The 22,361-nt window shown below is 42.3% G+C and overlaps 1 protein-coding gene across 1 annotated transcript in view; it reads right to left on the bottom strand.

Moving 5' to 3' along the window:
- LOC120528896 (zinc finger protein 2-like) overlaps nt 1–22,361 on the bottom strand; it is a 63,548-nt gene that overhangs the window by 20,403 nt on the left and 20,784 nt on the right. Inside the window, exon 3 of the mRNA XM_039752972.1 lies at nt 20,098–20,888. Coding sequence (XP_039608906.1) covers nt 20,098–20,888 — 791 coding nt within the window. The remainder of the gene's footprint in view (nt 1–20,097; nt 20,889–22,361) is intronic.

Below are 22,361 nucleotides of genomic sequence, written 5' to 3'. Positions count from 1 at the left end.
TTGGGATTAAACTGTTTTGAACCGCGAGGTCCGTACAGGAAAGGCTTTAAAACGTTTTGCAGTGGCTGAGACAGCGTGTGCTTGAAGCTGTATACCGATAATTCTCTTTCCGATCAGCTGCTGCTGGGATTCACACTCAGATACAGTGATATAAATACTCCGAGTGGTGCAGTGAGAGTAATATGGAAAAAGATGATCTGCTGTGGCAACTCCTAACAGGAGGAGCTGACAGATGAAGAAGAAGAAGAAGAAGGAGGAGAAGTGAGAGTAACAACGCTAAAGCAGTTATGGTATTTGGAATACTATGGCTGTTCCCTGGACCATTATATTGTTACAAGTTAATTACAATCAGATGCATTACACTAATAAACAATATGCGGTTAGTTTCTGTGTATTTATAAAGCCGCGTCATGAAAATAAGGAGTAACCACACAGGAACAGTAGCATTGCTTTGACGCTGGGTGCCGCCAGTTTGCAAAACCGAGCGGAGAACTTGCGTACGACAAGACATGAGGTACCGTGGAAAGTGCGTGGCTTTATGCCAAGTGTAGGTTTTATACATCGCGATTTGAACGTGGAAAAGTTCTTACGCAACATTTCTGTGCGTACGCATCGTTTATACATGAGGTGCCTGGACGTCCACGGAAGTCAATAGCGGTGGATGATCGCAGAATCATTTCCATGGTGAAGAGAAACCCCTTCACAACAGCCAACCAAGTGAACAACACTCTCCAGGGGGGTCAGCGTATCGATATCCAAGTCTACCATAAAGAGAAGACTGCATGAAAGTAAATACAGAGGGTGCACTGCAAGGAGCAAGCCACTCATAAGCCTCAAGAACAGAAAAGCTAGATTGGACTTTGCTAAAGAACATCTAAAAAAGCCAGCACAGTTCTGGAAAAACATTCTTTGGACAGATGAAACCAAGATCAACCTCTACCAGAATGATGGCAAGAAAAAAGTATGGAGAAGGCGTGGAACAGCTCATCATCCAAAGCATAGCACATCATCTGTAAAACACGGTGGAGTCAGGCAGTGTGATGTTTTGGGCGTGCATGGCTGCCAGTGGCACTGGGACACTCGTGTTTATTGATGAGGTGACACAGGACAGAAACAGCCGAATGAATTCTGAGGTGTTCAGAGACATACTGTCTGCTCAAATCCAGCTAAATGACTGGGTGGCGTTTCATGATACAGATGGACAATGACCCAAAACATACAGCCAAAGCAACTCAGGAGTTTATTAAAGCAAAGAAGTGGAAAATTCTTGAATGGCCAAGTCAGTCGCCTGATCCTAACCCAACTGAGCCTGCATTTCACTTGTTGGAGACTAAACTTCGGACAGAAAGGCCAACAAACAAACAGCAACTGAAAGTAAAGCCGCTGCAGTAAAGGCCTGGCAGAGCATTAAAAAGGAGGAAACCCAGCATATCTGGTGATGTCCAGGAGTTCAAGACTTCAGGCTGTCATTGCCAGCAAAGGGTTTTCAACCAAGTATTAGAAATTAACATTTTATTTCCAGTTATTTAGTTTCTCCAATTACTTTTGAGCCCCTGAAATGAAGGGATTGTGTTAAAAAAATACTTTAGTTGCCTCACATGTTTATGCAGTCGTTTTGTTCAACCCACTGAATTAAAGCTGAAAGTCTGCACTTCAACTGCATCGGAGTTGTTTCATTTAAAATTCATTGTGGTAATGTACAGAACCAAAATTAGAAAAACGTTGTCTCTGTCCAAATATTTATGGACCTGTGTATGTGTATATATATATATATATATATATATATATATATATATATATATATATATATATATATATATATTATATATAATTTATTAATCCTCGAGGGTAAACTTCCGAGCCTACTCTTCTGCTTTTACTCAAGTAGTTTCCACGTTTTTTTCCCACTTTAGTAAATATTTGTCGACATTGTTTTTAGTTTTTCCACTTCTGGACTTAACCCCGCGTCACTGTGTGCCCTGTCCAGATTTTGTTCCTGCCTTGTACCAGATCTCTCTCACGACCCTCCCCACGTCTATATTGGATTTCCTACGGGTACTTCATTTGTGTTGCAAACGCTATTTGGGGGAAGTTATTACATTTTTAAGAATTCCAACGACGGGACGAGCGAGTAGCTTTTCACGGCAGACAGTGTGATCGTAACGGGAAAGTACAAATAAACGACGGACAAGCGGAGTGCCGTCACCATCCACAATGAAGCCCCTCTGAAGATCGTCGCGACTCTTATTTCTCTTTCTCGCTCTTATTTTCAAAGACAACCTCATTCCTACCATTCGTTCATTCATTTATTTATTATTCCGTCCGTCTCATATTCGTCTCTCCTGATTCATCGCCCACACGTTGTCCTTCTTATTCTGCTCCCATCCCGACATTCCTGCCCATGTACTGCTGCACTTTCTTTTCTTCTGGTCTCCCAAACCGGTATCCCCGCCCCGATGCTCACGTTACTCACCGACACTTATCGTCGTCTCTCTTTCTCTTCCTTCTCTCTTCCACTGCTAGTTTTTCGTCTATGAAAGGTGCAGACCCACGCCTCGTATGTCAGGAATTAAACAAACAAAATGAAACAAAACAAGTCGTCAACGAGCGACTCGACAGAAAGAAGCCGTTCCTATGCCGCTCTGCTGGTAAACACTGCCATCTACTGGACGGAGGGACGTTTACGCTGCTCAAAAGACCCGTGTGGGACTCGCAAACGACTGGCATACTGCCCGGCGCTGATTCCAGCCTTGTGCTTGATGCTGCCAGGATGAGCTCAGGTCTCCTTTGAGTTTGAATTGGATTAAGCAGGTTTGAGAATGATGATGAACAACTTAATAGTAAACGTTTGCCTGTGCAGATCACAGCGCTAAACTCGATTAGATGCGTTCGATGGTGTCAGGGTCAAGATTTATCTGTAAATAAATAATAATAATAAATAAATGAACGATATGTAAAAAGACCGGGCTCCTAGAAACTATTGAAATCGTCAGGAAAAAAAAAAATTGTACTGCAGAGTCAGCGGTTTCGTTTTGCGAATGTGCGCGCCCCCCTTTGTCTATCGGCAGGTAAGCGAGTTTGTCTCCGACTTGTTAACTTGAGGCCGCCTTGTCGGCTCTTTGAGCTTCATTGCTGTAGCCTCGTACTTCCCGGCCGGCCGGACAGACAGACACACACACACTTCCACACGTAAACGTTTATATATAAAATATGTACCAAAGAACAGAAGGTGTAGGCACCAAAATTAAATAAATAGGCTTTTAAATATAGAAGTGACTTTCTGTAATATTTATATGCCAACAAAATATTAATACATATATGTACAGTTTTGTTTTAAGATATGTCATTGAAATGTATTATTATTATCAGGCATTGTTTAGGCACCTATATCATAAGGCAAGCATCAGAAAAAGGGACATCGATGGTTTTTGTTTTAGAGTTAATATAGAGCACAGATGCCGTGGATGTAAGAGCTGTGATAAATAATGTTCCCCTGCATATTTACAAAAAAAAAATGTCTCGCCATCATTTCATTTTGCACAATTTGTGAAGACAAGGCACTTTCTACATATGAAAAAAGAGCAGTAAACAATTAAAAAAAATCAATCCAGTCTACGTCTGCTGTGCCCACGGCTCCTCTCTCTGTCTGTCGTGCAGCTGGCTCTTTGTCACGAGCCTCTTGTTTCCAGTTATCTTTGGCTGTTGTCTCGCTTTCTTCACTTTCTCTGGCAGGGTCATCTTAATGTAATCTTAATGGCACAATGGGCAATGGCCGGAGGCCCCTGGAGCATGCAGTAGGGGTCCATGATGTTTCTGATTGATTCCTATGTGTAAAGCGGGGGTCCTAGCGCACTACTTTACCTGGGGGCCTGTGATGCTGTTAAAATGGCCCTGCTCTATGGTCTATCAAAGACAGCATCCAAGATGTTCAGATCAGGGCTCTGAGGAGACTGTAATACCAGTCAGTTACTCATTTTCCAACCTGCTATATCCTAACACAGGGTCACAGGGGTCTGCCGTAGCCAATCCCAGCCAGCACAGGGCACAAGGCAGGTACAAACCCTGGGCAGGGCGCCAGCCCACCACAGGGCACACACCCCCACACACCAAGCACCCACACTAGGGACAATTTAGGATCGCCATTGCACCTAACCTATATGAATTTGGACTGTGGGAGGAAAGCCATGCAGGCACGGGGAGAACATGCAAACTCCACGCAGGGAGGACCCGGGAAGTGAACCCAGATCTCCTTACTGCTAACCACTGTGCCACCGTGCTGCCGGACTGTAATGCCATTAGTTAATTAGTTAATTAAATAATTAATCAAACAGTCAATGTGTTTGTTTTTTTTAATTTATTTATTTATTTATTGATAGTTCATGATGCCCTTGGCCGTTTGCTCTCCCTGTTGGTATTGTGTGACAAATGACAATCTACTTGTCCTTCCCAGCATTGACAGTTCTATTCCTTCTAACCAGACCACCCACTCCTTTTACCCCAAACCAGTTCAGACTGTCCACTGGGCTTCACTGTCCAGCTGCAGACACTCCTCCAGGTCACACTCTTCAGCTCCTCTGTGCTCAAACTGCCACCTTCAATATGGAGTTGCCAGTCCAGCGCATTCACTGCTCCAGTCTGTCTGTGTTTCTGAATCTCTCGGCCTTATGCTCACTTTGGATGAATACTTTTTTGGCAGCAACTCCTCCTTTCTGACAAGACCTTAATGGACTGTAGAGTAGCAGAAATGGCTTCTGGTGGTCTCTGTGAGTTCAGAGCTCATAGCAGTGCTGGACTTCTTCTGAATTTGTGGGGTCATCAGTTTGATGTCTCACTCAGCCGCCACACTCTGTTTCCATGGTTGTCCACTGTGTTTCTGGACCTCCGCCTTGTTTGTATCCTTGGGCTTCTTCACAAGAGCTTGGAAAAAACATGTGGAAACTCCTGTGAGCAATGGAGAGCCCACTCGGATGCAGGCGGTGCCACCACGTGTCTTGTGACTCTGCTCCTCTTGAACTGACGATGTGAACATTCAGCTGTCCTACCTGCCCTCACTTGCCCCAGTTCTCCCAGTTTCATTCTTTTCTGTTCCAGTAGATCGGTTTGGTTCAATCACCTCCTCACACTATTGACTTTTAGATGATCTTTGCTCGCTTTCTTTAATTCCTTCATTTCCCTGAAGATGTAAAAAGTTATCAAGTTTATATCCAAAAAGTTGTATATTATTTCATAGATTACTGAATAAAATACACAAATGTCTGTTTAATATTCAGATTTTTGCAAAAAATAAATAAATGGAAATCTGGAATTTGCTGTTTTCTACTGACTCATTAATTCAAAAGACAAAAATAAATGTCAAAGACAAAGCTAATATAAAAGAGTTTGGGGATGTAAGAGTTTCACACAGGTGCCATATTATCAGTGTATGCCGTAGGTGCCATAGAGGAAGGACAAGCATCACGGCCAGGATAAAGGATTCTTGCCTGGATCAAGAGGCAATAATGGATGGACTGGGCGAACGGGCACACAGGGAGCAGTTTATTACCCAACATGACAGATGGCAGTGTTCCTCAGGGCCGAATCCAATTAGGACACTTGCAGAGTGTCATGGGAGTTGGAGTCTGGAAACGCAGCTCTGCTGGGGTCATTGGGTGCCGCACGAGGGTGCTGCCAGGGTGAGGTCTGCCCTTCTTTCCACACAATCCAGAAGTGCTCTAAATGGCCTGGATGTGACGCCAGGTCAGAACTAAAAGAGAACCTGCCACCTCATGTATTGGCGTCAGTCGGGGGACAGCGGGCAGCACTCTACAGGAGGCAGAGGGTGAGAAGCTGGTGTTTGTATAAGAAAGGTGTTGCAATCTTTTATTTGAACCTGGAATTGTGCTTGGGCATTACTGTGTTTGGCACCCACTTGTAGTTTGGCACCTTTAAATACGGGATCACCTCAGGGAGCTGTCCTGTCTGCCTTCCTGTTCACCATCTACACAACACACTTCAATCTCAATACCAGCGCTTGCCATCTACAGGGTCTGCTCCATCACAGGGCGAACCCTGGACACACTGGAATCTGGGGACGATGGCATAATTAGATGCCGTCATGAAAAGGAGGCACTGTCTTGGAGCACTTTTAGACAACAGGCTCATTCCACCACAGTGCACTAAGAAACACCTCTGGGGGTCCTTTGTGCCCACTGTCTGAGATACTCATTTAGTTTCTTTTTATTTACTGTATGCATTGATTTGTTTACCTGTTGAATGATTGAGTTATTGTCTTAATTGAGAAATTAATTCATGCATTTATTTCTAGTAGGATTGACTGATGCGGTGTTCACTGGATGTTCAAACTGTTCTTTATACATCCTTCCATTATCCAACCCGCTATATCCAAACTACAGGGACACGGGGTCTGCTGGAGCCAATCCCAGCCAACACAGGGCACAAGACAGGAAACAAACCTGCCCACCGCAGAGTGTGCACACACACACACACACACACCCACACACCAAGCACACACTTGGGACAATTTAGAACCACCAATGCACCTAACCTGCAAGTCTTTGGACTGTGGGAGGAAACTGGAGTGGCCGGAGGAAACCCACGCAGACATCGGGAGAACATGCAAAGTCCATGCAGGGAGGACCTGGGAAACGAACCTGAGTCTCCTAACTGTGAGGCAGCAGCGCTACCCACTGCGCCACCGTGCTGCCCTGTTCTTTAAACAGCCTACAGTTAATTCAAAATGCTGCTGCAAGACTTATTACAAGAGCTAGAAAATACGAACACATCACTCCAGTTCTTAAATCCTTACACTGGCTCCCAGTTAAGTTTAGGGCAGATTTCAAAATCCTCCTTTTAACATGTAAAGCATTAAATGGCCAAGGTCCGGCTTACTTGTCTGAACTTATCATGACTTACAAACCAGAGCGCACATTAAGATATCAAGATGCCGGTCTGCTTACGATTCCAAGGATTAATAAAATAACAGTGGGAGGTTGAGCTTTTAGTTACAGGGGGCCCTAAACTGTGGGGTGGTCTGCCTGCTACAATAAGAGATGCCCCTTCAGTCTCAGCTTTCAAATCTCGCTACTTCAGTTTAGCACACCCTGACTAGAGCTGCTGATTAACTGTTCAGACTGCATCTCTGTTGTTAGTCATTAGCACTAAAACATAAGTAATATGATAGTTAGAATGTGTTACTAACCCTCCTCACCTATTCTGTTTCTCTTCTCAGTAGTCAAATATTGCACTTGGTACCACGGCCCACCTTCTAAGTTGTTTGCCTGCCTAAGGTAAAGTCATCCCTGATGGAGGATCACTGGAATCGTTGGGTAGAGGGGTTCTTTTATTGGATTGGCTGGCCCAGTGCTGACTCAGCTGTCAATGGCCAATAGGGGGAGGCAGCTTAATAGCTGAGGTCTCCAGGACTCTAAACAAATCCAAATCCTATTCTGTGATATCATCTCCTGTTGAATTCTGCTCCATACTTGTAATATTTCTATTGTACTATCATATTGTAATGAGGATGACTTGTGTACTGTTCTGTTTTTTGACACCCCCACCTACCTGGAATGGGGTCTTTCTCTGAACTGCCTTTCCCAAGGTTTCTTCCATTTTTTTTCCCGACGAGTGGTTTTTCTCAGAGAGTCAAGGCTGGGGTGCTGTTAAGAGGCAGGGCCTCTTAAAGCCCATTGCAGCACTCATTGTGTGATTTTGGGCTATGCAAAAATGTATTTTATTGTATTGAATTTTTCCTGTGACATTGTTTGTTGTCTGTAACCTTGTTTGTTTGTTTTTTTTTTTTGTTTGTTTCTCCTGCTGTATGCATCTGAGTCTCTCCATAGGATTAATAAAGTTTATCAAATCTAATCTAAAATTTTGGATCTTCACGACATGATCACAGACCTGTGTGCATAAGCAGCCACGATTAAGCTGCAAACTGGAACACCATCACAAATCAGAAACATAAAACAGACAACTGGCTGACGATGAAGAAGAGAAGAGCCAAAACAACAGTGAAGAACAGCGGACAGAGAGCTGTGTTTGGATTTCTGTTAGACTGGGACCCCTTGTGATAAGGGGTCCATGGCAGCAGGTAAGTTTTAAATAAATAACCGCGCCCTCTCAAGCAGGTGCTTCCATGTCAACTGTTGCACGGCTGCACTCGGGTGGTTCGTCGTGTTGTGGGTGGGTGCGTTCAAGGTGGTCTTGCTGAAGATAGTGGAACTCAAAGTGCCATCTTTATTGTAAGAACGACCTCTGAGAGAACAACTCAAGGGAGTAAAGATCTCTCTACCTGTGATGGTGTGACGGCTTTTGATGGGGTGAAACATGAGGACAACACAGACAAGTGTGAAAGGGGGGATATCGATGGTGAAGACCTAATCAGCAATCAGATTGATGAATCGGAGGAGAAAACGGTTAATAAAATATCTGCGGCAACTGGAAAAACAGAGAAGCCTGAGGATCAATAAGATGGAGTCTTTGACTGTGTCCAAGATGATGGAAGCTCCAATCTACACCATCAAAGACACCAATGAGGAGGCCAGACGAGTACCTGAGAAGTGTAATAGCATCCGATGATAAGTGTGATAATGAAATCAAAAAGGAGGATCAGTGTGGCTAAAGTAAGTTTCTTTGCACTCGTAAGATCAGGATGAAGACTAAGATCAGGATTCTAGAGTATTTCCTCTTCTCATGTACGGATCGGAGAGTTGTACAATGTCACCAGCTATGGAAAGGAGAATTGTGTTAGTGGAGTTGTGGTGCCTAATCCACATTACAAAAGCTTGCCACACTACCAACAAGGAAGTTCTGCTAGGATCTGACGATGGAAAAAGGTTGCTGCTAACAACAAGAAAGAGTTTTGGGGATGTACAAACCAGTGTGTTTCTTCGTGCCGGCCACAAGCCTGGATAAATGGGGAGGGTTACATCAGGAAGGGCATCCGGTGTAAATTTTGCCAAATCAATATGCGGACAAAAATACAATTTTCCATACAGGATCGGTCGAGCTCCAGGTTAACAACGACCGACACCAGTACTGTTAGTCAACAGGGTGCTGGCGGAAATTGGGCTACTGTTGAAGAAGAAGGAGAAGAAGAGGGGGAGACATGTCTGGAGGCAGGAGGAGAGGAGGAAAGTATAGAGAGTGGAACTGAGTGTAGGAACTTTGAATGTTAGCAGTATGACTGGTAAGGGGAGAGAGTTAGCAGATATGATGGCAAGAAGGAAGGTTGATATGTTGTGTGTGCAGGAGTCTAAATAGAAGGGGAGGAAGGCCAGGTGGATTGGAGGTGGACTCAAATTGTTCTGTCATGGTGTGGATGGGAGGAGAAATGGAGTAGGAGTTATTCTGAAGGAACAGCATGTTTTGGTGGTGAAAAGAGTGTCAGACTGAGTGATGATTATGAAGATGAAAATTGGAGGTGTGATGATGAAGACTATTGGAGTGAGTTGGATGAAATGATGAACAGTGTACCCAAGGGACAGAAAGTGGTGATTGATGCAGATTTCAATGGTCATGTTGGTGAAGGGAGACGAGTAGGTGATTGGTAGGTAGGTATGGTGTCAAGGAGAGGAATGAAAAAGGTCAGAGGATAGTGAATTTTGTAAAAAAGGATGAACATGGCTGTGGTGAATATGTATTTTAAGAAGAGGGACAAACATAGGGTGATGTCCAAGAGTGGAGGAAGATGCACACAGGTACTGTAGAATAGTTAAACACGTACTATGAAGATATTTCAATGTTCCTTAAAAGTTTTGAAGAATAATCGTTGTAAGCTTACAGATGGCTTAACGTCTATTATAGAGCTGATTGTGTGGTGATCAGGTATTTGGAGAAAGAAAAGTAAGCACAGGAATTGGAGGTTAGTACGTTTGAAAGAGACAGCACTGCTACAATATATTAAATGGCTGTTATAATAAGTTTGCTATTATAGTAATAATTGTGTCACTGTATCTGTTTTAGATCTTTTTAAATGTATTTTTTTTTCATTCTTTTCTGTGTAATATGCCATGAAGAGCTGAGCCAGATTTAGCACAGAGTGTCAACAGTCAGAAGTGCTGAGCCAAGCGAGGCATAAAGACAGACAGGGACAGCTGTTGTCAGCCCTAAAAGGACTAAGTGTTATTTGACCAGCCAGCACAAGTTTGTCTGCTTTGTTTGGTAATTGGACTGGGGATTTGGTCGTCTGGACACAATATAAAAGAAGCTGGAACCTTGCCAAGCTTTGTGGACCTGAGTGAGTGGAAGCGATTGACTCAAAACCCACCTCCGCTGTGACAACAAAAAGCAGTTTCTACACGACCGAATCCCCGAAAGAAAAAGAAACTAACAAGAACTCCTCGGTGAACGAAATGAAACTAGCTGGTCTTCCTTGTCTGTATAGCAACGTGAGCCGCATTAAACAAGCTAAGTATATTCTGTCTTTTCTGTGACTTTGTCGCCACCTATCGCTGAAAAGAGGGATATCGCCGTTATTATTTATAATTATTTATAGAAAACGCCGCAATATAAAAGAACGTATTTCCAAGGAGCTAACACTCCCATCGGAAACAATGGCGCAGCAAGCATCTTGCGTGACACATGAACAATCACTGTGCCAATGTGTTCCCATCGTGCTTTAACTCCTATCATCATGAAAATGACATCACGTATACATCTCAGTATTTTAGTTATTCAGAGAGCTGTAATATCACGAATGTAATTGATTTTGTGTCCAGTTGGAGGAAGAGAGCCGATTTAAGAAGCAAGTAGTGATTCACACACACAGAGCACATACGAGTAGAAGATCAAATACAAAACAAAGCATTTAACGTGCTACTTTAATTACGATGGGATTTGAGAAACTGGTTAATTAAACGATTTTAAGATGAAGTTTATAATGTTCTACTTTAATGACAAAATAAACTACGTGATTAAAGTGGAAATGTCGAGATTGAAGTTGACATTTCCTGCTTTTTTCCCCACTGTGTGGCTTTTTTCTTTGTACCCTAATAAACTTTCATATGACAGTCAGACGGTGGGCTACGACTCGCCTTTTCACGGCGACTTTGACATCTAATAATTTCTTTTTTATTTCCGGCACTGTGCGACTTTGTGAACGTGAACTTTCAAGTTTCTCCAACACGCTATGTCACTCGATCAACTTCCTTTTGTTGATTATATCACGGTTTAATTAAACAAACAGTATATTTTTCCTTTGCCTCCACTTGGTATTCGCTGAAATCGTTATATTTTCCCCCGTGCTTTTCCCATTGTCTTTTCACAGAAGGCTGAGCTTAAGGGCGATTTATATTGATTTGCATATTCAAATAGGCGTAATTCTGGGAGGAGTTGGGGCGTTACATAATGCGCGTGCACGAGTGTTAGTTTTCACGCTGATCGGGATTTATGTAGCGGAAGAACGTGGAAGTTAGATGCGCACAGATTCCTGCATCTGAATTTTTCTGTGCGTAAGCACATTTCGGCTTTTGTGCTTACGCCATGTTATAGTGCGAGCTCTACGCACGGCGTTATACATGAGACCCCAGATGATTCCGGACTCCAATGGCAGTTTTATATGCACTGTAAAAAATATATTCTGCAATAATAACACAAAATAGCTAACTTTACGCAAAATAATCATTCCTTTAATTAATGAAAATAGGTTTTACCCTTTTTATTGATTATTTATCCTAATTCAATAAAAAAAATAAGAATAATGCTAACTTATTATTTTTCTTAAAATGTAACCATTTTTTATAACTTATTCTTAATAAAAAACAAAAAAACTATTCTGTGAACTGAACACATTTAAGTTAAGTTAAATTTAACGACACTGCACGTCCTCTCACATTGATTTCTTGGTCTTTACAACAATGCATTCAGCTGTAAATTTTATCCATAATAAGAGCTGTTTTACTATGAATGTGTAAGTATAAAACATATTAATTCCATAATTAATAATTAGTATTTCATTTCTTATAGTTACAGACGTAAGCAGCTGTTGTTTTCATGAAACCTTTCCCTTCATGTGGGAAACATGGCGAGCAAGGTAGCGTCTTTCTAACAACTTACCTCGTTGGTTTGCTTTAAAAAGCAAGCACATTTCTCGGATAGTTACATATGTTCATACATATTTTTTATCGTTTAAAACTACTATTTTACACAAAAAAAGAAAATGACTCTTTGAGATAAGTTTGAGAACGGTATGTTGTTTGTCCTAAACTACGACCTGTAGACAACATAAAAAGACGTTTGCCTAACCGTCACGGTATTATTTGATTAGTGTTCTGCATAGAGAATGTATTTTCTGGTTAATTTTTAACACTGTGATTTATTTAGCGATATTTGATTTCTTATGTCCTATTTTATTTCAGGATTTTCGCTGTCGCAAACATGAAAAGTAGTAGAAAAGGCGGCCATTCATTTATGCGGATATATTGGCGTAAATGCAGGACGTGTTTGAAGAGCGCCATCTGCTGCAGGATTTCACTCTCTACGTTTCCTAACCGTTTACCTCTCATTCCTGGGACATTACTTGATTGAGATATACTTTTTGTGTAAGTTAGAACAAAAGATAATTTGCATTGACATTTGAATGTCAGTAATTCAATAAAAAATTATCCTCAGACATTTGATTTAATTTTCAAATATTTACCTTTGAAAATATAACTCCGTTGTTGTGACTATCTGTGTATGTTCAAATAAACAAAGATATATGAAATTGTAGCATTTGTTTGTTATACAGTCACGGCTGTCCAGTGTTGCTTTATTACTCATTTTGTTTGAGTAATTCAAATGAAAATCGGAGTAAAATACTACTTATATTTAAACAAACTCATTTATTTTAGGTAAATTTGAGTAAATCAATAAATTAAGTTTACTCAATAGTGCAGTATATTAAATCTACTCAAAAATATTGCCAGTAATTTGTTTTGCCTTATTTTTTGTAAGTACTTTTAACACATCATTTTTTACAGTGCGCGGGTCATGCACAGACTTTTCAGTTCCCCGGTCGTTCTTGCCGGTGTTTGGGCACACATTGGGATGATTTGTTTCTTATCGGCCCTGCCTGGCTTTGACACAGTAGAACCTCTTTAGAAGGATTTTGTACAAAGATGGCTTTCTCAGATATCACTCATGGAATTTACATAGTTACAGCTTCGATTTTTCCTACTCAATTGTTTTCTTTTTTTGGGTGTCTTTTGGTGATTTTTATAACGTACACTCACCTAAAGGATTATTAGGAACACCTGTTCAATTGCTCATTAATGCAATTATCTAATCAACCAATTGCATGGCAGTTGCTTCAATGCATTTAGGGGTGTGGTCCTGGTCAAGACAATCTCCTGAACTCCAAACTGAATGTCAGAATGGGAAAGAAAGGTGATTTAAGCAATTCTGAGCGTGGCATGGTTGTTGGTGCCAGACGGGCCGGTCTGAGTATTTCACAATCTGCTCAGTTACTGGGATTTTCACGCACAACCATTTCTAGGGTTTACAAAGAATGGTGTGAAAAGGGAAAAACATCCAGTATGCGCAGTCCTGTGGGCGAAAATGCCTTGTTGATGCTAGAGGTCAGAGGAGAATGGGCCGACTGATTCAAGCTGATAGAAGAGCAACTTTGACTGAAATAACCACTCGTTACAACTGAGGTATGCAGCAAAGCATTTGTGAAGCCACAACACGCACAACCTTGAGGCGGATGGGCTACAACAGCAGAAGACCCCACCGGGTACCACTCATCTCCACTACAAATAGGAAAAAGAGGCTACAATTTGCACGAGCTCACCAAAATTGGACAGTTGAAGACTAGAAAAATGTTGCCTGGTCTGATGAGTCTCGATTTCTGTTGAGACATTCAAATGGTAGAGTCAGAATTTGGCGTAAACAGAATGAGAACATGGATCCATCATGCCTTGTTACCACTGTGCAGGCTGGTGGTGGTGGTGTAATGGTGTGGGGGATGTTTTCTTGGCACACTTTTGGCCCCTTAGTGCCAATTGGGCATCGTTTAAATGCCACGGGCTACCTGAGCATTGTTTCTGACCATGTCCATCCCTTCATGACCACCATGTACCCATCCTCTGATGGCTACTTCCAGCAGGATAATGCACCATGTCACAAAGCTCGAATCATTTCAAATTGGTTTCTTGAACATGACAGTGAGTTCACTGTACTAAAATGGCCCCCACAGTCACCAGATCTCAACCCAATAGAGCATCTTTGGGATGTGGTGGAACGGGAGCTTCGTGCCCTGGATGTGCATCCCACAAATCTCCATCAACTGCAAGATGCTATCCTATCAATATGGGCCAACATTTCTAAAGAATGCTTTCAGCACCTTGTTGAATCAATGCCACGTAGAATTAAGGCAGTTGTGAAGGCGAAAGGGGTCAAACACCGTATTAGTGTGGTGGTCCTAATAATCCTTTAGGTGAGTGTATATCAATAAGGTTAAGAATGTCTGTCTCAGTGATAGATGGTCTGTGGCTTTAGGTGGATTTTAAATAAATAATCATGGCCCCCTAGTGTGGGGTTGGCTGTGCAATTGCGCTCCTCTCCAGGCATAATGGAGGTGCCTGGCTCATTAAGTAGGCACGGGCAAGTGCGAGTGTTACTCGGCTGCTGAGGAGGGCGCTCCGTCTCACACTTAGATGGGACAGCATTAGAGGAGCCGGCATGGGACAGAAAAAGCAAGAGCAGACTGGGTCTCAAAACCGGCCCGGGCATCCTTCAATGAGTGAGGTGACGAGGTCGACACTCTCGGTCTGGTATTCATTGTAATTTTCTTAAAATTTGTGATGAGTACGCGGTTCACTACTTGCCTATGATATGAACTCTGTCTAAACTGTTGGCAAATGTAATCTGTACACTATTGTTTAGGCACAACTTAAAATTTGACGACGTGCTTAGAAATAAAATTTAATGAAACATAAAAATTTAGTAACACGGATTACACGTTTTTATAGTCCATGTCAAATGTCAATGTTATGTCCAAGTGCCAGTACCCTAGTAGGCTAGTAGGTTACACAGTTCGCTGCTTTTATTAGCCACATCATCAATAACATGGTTAGTGTCAAGTTTGGCTTTTCTCCACCGACATCAACATGCACGCCTCAAGATGTGCTTCTCAGGTGGCTTTTGATTCTCTTCAACGTAGAGAATGATCTTCCACACTGCGCTTGCGACATTGACTTCACCTGTTCTGTTACCTGTCAATATTTCAGACTAGCCGAATCCCGCCATAGCATACGGCAGTGTAAGAATAGGAACGGAAAATAGTGAGAAAGGAGTTCAGTATAACAAAGGCTTAGGAAACCACTGTCGCAGTATAATGAAAATAGCAAGGAGTGTAACCAATGCCAATGGTCGAGAGAGTATCTTCCTGTAGCAGGCTATGGAAAACATAGACATATAAAGATAGACGTCGCATTCTCTGTGTTGCCCAGTCGACACGATAAGTCAGCGCGTCCGTCATATTGCGGGTGGTAAAAGTGCCATTTAAACTAATACAGGTAGACGTGGAAATTGGGTTTTCTGATGAAAACACAATCACGTTTAAAACAGTGTCGTTGACATACAACAGATTTTGGCGAATCGTTTACATGCAATTATTTATATCCATTTATACACTGATAATGGCAATTATTAAATAATAATAATAATAATAATATTATTATTATTATTATTATTATTATTATTATTAAATAATTCCTCCCATATAAGTAACATTTCCTGGACTGCCTTCTTCCATCTCTGAAACATTTCTAGACTTCGTCCTGTTCTTACGTAACACAGTACTAAAGTATCGGTTAATGCCCGAGTCACCTCACGTATAGATTACTGTAATGCTATTCTGTCTGGCATCCCACAAAAACGCATCCATCGCTTACAACTTCTTTAAAATTCCACTGCCAGGATAATAACCTGCTGTTCTGAACCCAGTGAACATATCACACCGATTCTCTTTCAACTTCACTGGCTCCCTGCTCACTACTGAATACAATACTAAATACCGCTCTGAACATTTAAAGCTCTCCACAGCCTCACTGATCTCCTCCAGACTGACACTCTTCTTGTTCACTCAGGTCCTCATCTGCAGCTCGACTTTCTGTACCACACGTCAAACTCTGTTCTTTGGGAGCTCGAGCGTCTCTCCTGGTGTTCCTCAACTCGGGAATTCTCTTCCCTCTCACATTCATCAGCTCGATCCAATAACACATTTTAAAACTGCCCTCAAAACTTCTTTTCAAACTGGCATACTAATTGTGAATTATGCACTGTTACTGCCAGATATCTTGTTTGTTTGCTAATTATTGCTGTTTGATCGAGAGCGACGGTGGACGCGGAAGTAGGATTAGAGATGGTGGGCGGGGCTCTGTGGTGCGTATCCCATGGACTTAGAGTTGGGGGCGGGGCTCTGTGAGTTGGTGGGCGTGGCTCTCTGTCTTGCATGCCCTTAGTGAATTATATATATAGATTCTACGGAGCCGGGACTTTCAGTCGATGGTTTCAAATGGTTTCTTTCGCTGTCGTTGGCTTTCAGAATCCCACATCAGATGCTTTCTTCATCGGTTTAAATTGGTTCTCATTCTAGAAGTCATACATGAAATAAAAAAAAAAGCAAAACATGCTCTCTTTGTTCCCCCCGAGCTCCATAGAATCTGAAATATTGACAGGTGACAGAACAGGTCAAGTCAATTTCATTCCAGAAATGCCCACAATTCCCTTTTTTTTTTTAAATATGTGTAACTTTCCATGGATGTCTGCTTTGCTACCACCCAAAAATAAATCACAAGGGTAGACGCTATAAACTTTAGGAATTGAGTTGGCTTCTCTCATGGCCAGCTTTATGTTGCTTGGTCACGTGTGATATCGGCCTGTAGGTCTGTGCTTAGATACGCTCCACGAAATACAAGAAAAATTTTAGAGAATATGCGGGTATTCTTGGGATGAAAATGACTTGACTCGTTCTGTGACCTGCTAATATTTCAGATTCTACGGTGCCGGAACTTTCAGTTGACAGTTTCAAACAGTTTCTTTCTCTGTTCTTGGCTTTCAGAATCCCACATCAGAAAAGTGGTTTAAAAAGAAGGAGCCACTTGCCGTGTGATGTTTATCCACTCCAGACGCCATAATGTTTTATTATTTTGAATTTCTCCATAAACATAATATGTGGCAGCTCAGTGGCGCAGAGGGTAGCAGAGGCTGCTGCCTCGCAGTTGGGAGACCTGGGTTCGCTTCCCGGGTCTTCCCTGCGTGGCGTTTCCTCCCACAGTCCAAAGACATGCAGATTAGGTGCACTGGCGATTCTAAATTGTCCCAAGTGTGTGCTTGGTGTGTGTGGGTGTTTGTGTGTGCGCCCTGCGGTGGGCTGGCACCCTGCCTGGGGTTTGTTTCCTGCCTTGCACCCTGTGTTGGCTGGGATTGGCTCCATCAGACCCCCATGACCATGTAGTTAGGATATAGCGGGTTGGATAATGGATGGATGGTAATAATGATATGCATTATAAAGTGGACTGCATATATGTGCTGTTTATCTTCTTCAGTTTTGAAGTAGTAATCTACCCATCATAGACAGGGAACCTAGTATATGAATAAATTTAAAAAATAATAAAAATTAATGCAAGCAGGGGTCTGCCGAACAGGGCAAAGATGACAAGACTTTATTGTGAATGTCATAAAAGAGAACATACAGCATTATAACATCAAACAGAGCCAGCCCACGAGAAGATGCCTCACCCTGAGCACCCATTAAATAAAGACACTCCACCCAAGCCCACCTTAACACACTCAGCCTGAGATCTTTAACACGCCACTGGCCCAACCCGGACACGTCCACTTGTGCTCAGCAGATCTGCACATCCCTCGAGTCTCCGCCAGGCCGTCGCACCACTGAAACGTCTTCAGGTCGGCTTCTCCTCTCTCAGCTTAACGCCATGAAGTGGAAGGAGCCGAAAAAAGGCATCTGGGATGGCTATGAAAGTTTTAGAGTATACCAGCCTTCTGATCATTTGAATGTCTTATTCTCTAAACATTCATCATATGATATTTGCTTTATCTTCGTTTTTCCAAAATTTTCTTGACAACATTTCATGGCAGAAATAGCCCTGGACTTTACATTGCTCATCACTGGCTTGTGCTGAACATCCTTGATTGAGTAAACCATCGGACTCTTAAGAGTGAACAGACAACACAACTACTTGGTGATAATAAGGTGGGCTGTACCCTTTAGGCCCCTCAGTGAATCTGAAAGTTCAGGTAAGAGAGTTTGAAGTTGTCAAGAAAATACTGTACTGTGAGATCCATAGGATGAGCTTGAGGAGCCACAAGAATGTTAGCAGCACTACATGCAAAGATCATGTCACATTATCTGTCCTATATAAAAATACCTTTTAGATATGAAAGGACAGTAGGCAAAAAAATAATTACTAAGAAGACCTCGGAAAGTTTGATGTGAATATTTAAGTAAGTTGAACTTATTAAACACAACAGCGCCATCTGGTGGCATTCTGAGGTTTGCGCTCCACTGGCCCCTAATGCAGAGACACCACTAGCTGGCAGACTGACGCCTGTGGAAATTCCATTCTTACTTTCTCCCAAACTTGTCTCTTTATTATTTTCAGGTTTTTATTCGACAATAAGTGTTTTTGCAGTGCAGGAGTTTCTACTTCTGGGTGAGGATCATTTTCTGAGTGTGTCTGATCACATTTGGGTCTTTATTTCTGTAGTACTAGGGTGTTGTACCATGTTAGCCATTATGAATGTAGAGAAAAGCCAAGCAAAATTACACCTTTTATTGGCTAACTAAAAAGATTACAATATGCAAGCTTTTTTTTCAGCTTTGTCAATATTTTTCACATTTGTCAAGTTTTTGAATTTTTTTCACATTTGTCAAGTTTTTGAATTTTTTTCACATTTGTCAAAACGTGTCCATTCTTATGGACTCCGTTTGGCTGGCGACGCATTTGCGTTCTCATACACTCCACCCGACGTGGTGATCCTCTTCTCTTTATCCCAATTCTCTGCCTGTTCTAATCTCATGGCTTTTAACTGGGTCTCTTCTTCTGTACTATTTTTCCCGTTCATTGATTTTCTCATTTCCAATTAGAGATCTCAATTTTTTTAACTCTGAATCTCTGGATTGAGTTTTCTATGAGCCCTCCTGGCACCTTCTTTAGCTCTAAATCCCACATGTCTTTAATAACAGCAGCATTACTTGACCTCCTCTTTGTCGTTAGCTGACTACTGAACTAGTGTCCAGTTCCACTTTTGTGGTCTCATCTGTTCCACTGTTCATCTGGACTGTCACCATATTGGAGGTCTTCTTCTCTTCTTCTGAAGATGTCATACTACCACCATCACCTACACCAGTGCTGAGGCAGATAGCAGGCACCTTTCAATCCTCAGAGACTTGTGACCAGTATATAGAACCTTTTATGGGTCCTTTTCATAAATTATAAGCATTTTTACTTTGAGGAGTTATGTTATCAGTCTTATACAACAAAGCCCACCACATGAAGGTACTCATCAAGACTAAAGGTGTTCCCTCCGTTCCTTCTTTCTTTCAGCTCCAGATTATTCCTTCAGGGCTTCTCCAGTGCAAATTGCCACATGTCCATTAAAACTCCTGGTGTCTGAAAAACACTTAAGATGTTCAAAACAGCCATAAGGCATCTCCTCAAAATTAATTCTTTTATGTTTATTGAGTCCACTGCTGTTTGAGAAACATTTACCACATTCATGACAACAATAAACTGCCCTCCACTGTGTATTCTTAATTGTCCACTGAAATTATTTAATGTGAGAACCGTTTACCACATTTAGACCAGAAATTAAGTTTTTTTCTTCAGTAAGAATTTCTGAACGATCGTGAAGGCTACTGTTGTGGGAAAATCTTCTACCACATTCAAAACTACAGAACAGTGAGGTTTCTTATGTGTTTCTGAAGACTGCAGTTTTAGGAGAATCATTCAATACGTTCAAGGTAGCAATGGCGATTGTCTCAAGGTTAATTTGTCCAAATTGTCTTGGTGTGCTTACTATCAAGGCAGGAGTGAACCTCACCCTCTAGTCATGACAGTTCAGTTGTGCTGATTATTTCTTACTCCCTTACGTTTTCAGCCCCGTATGAATTCTAATGTGACGCTGAAGATTGCTACTGCTGGAAAATCGTTTGTCACATTCAGAGCAGCAATATACCCTCTCCCCAGTATGAATTTGTAAGTGATGATGAAGAGCACTATTGTCGATGAATCGTTTTCCACATTCAGAACAACAATATGGCTTCTCCCCAGTATGAATTCTTGTGTGAGACTGAAGATGGCAACTTCGGCTGAATTGTTTGCCACATTCAGAACAGCAATAAGGCTTTTCTCCAGTGTGAATTCTGGTGTGGATTTTCAGAGTGCCATTGTCAATGAATCTTTTTCCACATTCAGCACAGCCATACGGCTTTTCTCCAGTGTGGATTCTTTTATGTCTTTTGAGCCTGTAGCTGTCATAGAATCGTTTGCCACATTCAGAGCAGCAATGGGGTTTCTCTCCAGTGTGAATTCTTTTGTGCCTCTGAAATGTGCCACTGACGTAGAATTGTTTCCCACACTCTGAACAGCAATATGGCTTTGGTCTTGTTTGAATCGACTTCTGATCTTTATTATAAGTTTGTCCACACTCTCCGTCAATGTACAAAGCCCCTTGAACTTTGTTATTCACTTGTTCTTGTTGGTCAGCATCGAGGGTTCCTGTTGCAGGAAGATCGCTGTAGTGGAAACGGGATGCTATCAAATTCTTTGATCCTCTTGTTGATTGCTTCCTCTTCTCCTTGTCCGGTTTGTTTTGCAGTCTGAGCTGAGGAGACGTCTCAGCAAACAAAGATGGGGAGAGGCCGCCATTCTCAGGGAGATCTGAAAAGATACAAAGAGTTTGTTTAAAAATAAATAAAATCTCATGATATAGGTGGCAAACTGGTTGGCGTTTCTGTCTCATCCCTTAGTTCCATTGCTGCTGGTGTTCCAAACAAGAACACTAACTTAGCTGGCTAAGACTCAACTGAATAAACCCCATTTTCACATTGAGGTTTGGCCAGTTCGAGGAATGCAAACCATTTACCGTGAAATGAAGACGAGCCGAGGCGATACACGATTATGTGAGCACCCGTCATATTTAAGCAGCCCCGACAATCACTCACAATGACAGAGCGGAGAGTGCAATATCTGCAGATCAAGTATCTGGGACTTAAAGTGTGACGCTGATTGGATGTATGGTGTATTATGAGACAGCCTGGAAAAATGTAGACATTTATTTGCCATAAAATAGAAGAATATGAGGTACTGAATGTGTAACATATGACATATGTATATGTACGGGTGTATGTATTGTGGAGCATGGCCCGGACACAGACAGGCGGACACCGATAGTTCACCCAACACACGTTTATTATACATTATTTACAAAGATGACGCTCACAAAACCCCAGTACTCCCCCAAAGTCCAGGCCTTAATCACACTGCCTTTCTCAGGTGCACCTCGACTCCTCTCCTTCAAGACTCTGTCTCTCTTCCTCCCGACTCCCGCCATCAAATGGAGGGAGGCAGCCCCTTTTATACACACCTGGATGTGCTCCAGGGGCCTCCCGATTAGCACTCCCAAGTGTGGCGGGAGTACCGACTGCGCACCTGGAAGCACTCTGGGTGTCACTGGTCTTCTTCCCACCCCACAGCACTTACGCCACACCCGGGCCAGAGATCCTCAGGCATTGGGGCACCCCCTGGCGGTGACCACGGGCCCTTATAGGGTTGAGCTTCTAAGCTCTGAAAGCCACCAGGGTGGTTCCCCCCTTATGGTCTGGAGGCGGTGTAAGCCTTCCTCCGTTCCTCCTGGGTGTCCCGGCTGGGTACCACCCCCAGCCACTCGCCACAGTATTTATATCAAAGGATTTTCTGTCTTATTTATTCAATTTAGGTTTATAATGGTGTTGTATGGTAGCTAGATTGGGTATGATTGGGTAGTTTTAGATAGCAGAATACCAGCATGTTTGTCACAACTCCGATCTGAGTTTACCTCAGAGGCTGCCGAGATAAGCTCACAGTACGAGTCTGATCGGAGTTCATCTCTGAAGTTGGCGGAATTGGCTCATATAGGGAAAAAGTGGATTAGCTTTATATTATTATTAATAGCCAACGCCCGCCGTAGCATACAGCGGTGTAACAATTGGAATGGATAATGGTGAGAAAGAAATTCAGAAATCAAGAAGAAAGAAATACTTCTTGAAAGACGCAGTTGTGAATAGGTGTTTTGCTGGAGACGACAGATAATGAGTCGAAAGATTTAACCCTAGAAAAAGCCACGTACAACAATAGTTTTGCTGCTTGCATCTT

Source organism: Polypterus senegalus, chromosome 4 (genome assembly GCF_016835505.1).
Source record: "Polypterus senegalus isolate Bchr_013 chromosome 4, ASM1683550v1, whole genome shotgun sequence".
Taxonomy (NCBI): Eukaryota; Metazoa; Chordata; class Cladistia; order Polypteriformes; family Polypteridae; genus Polypterus; species Polypterus senegalus.
This window is presented reverse-complemented; position numbering and strand designations above follow the sequence as displayed.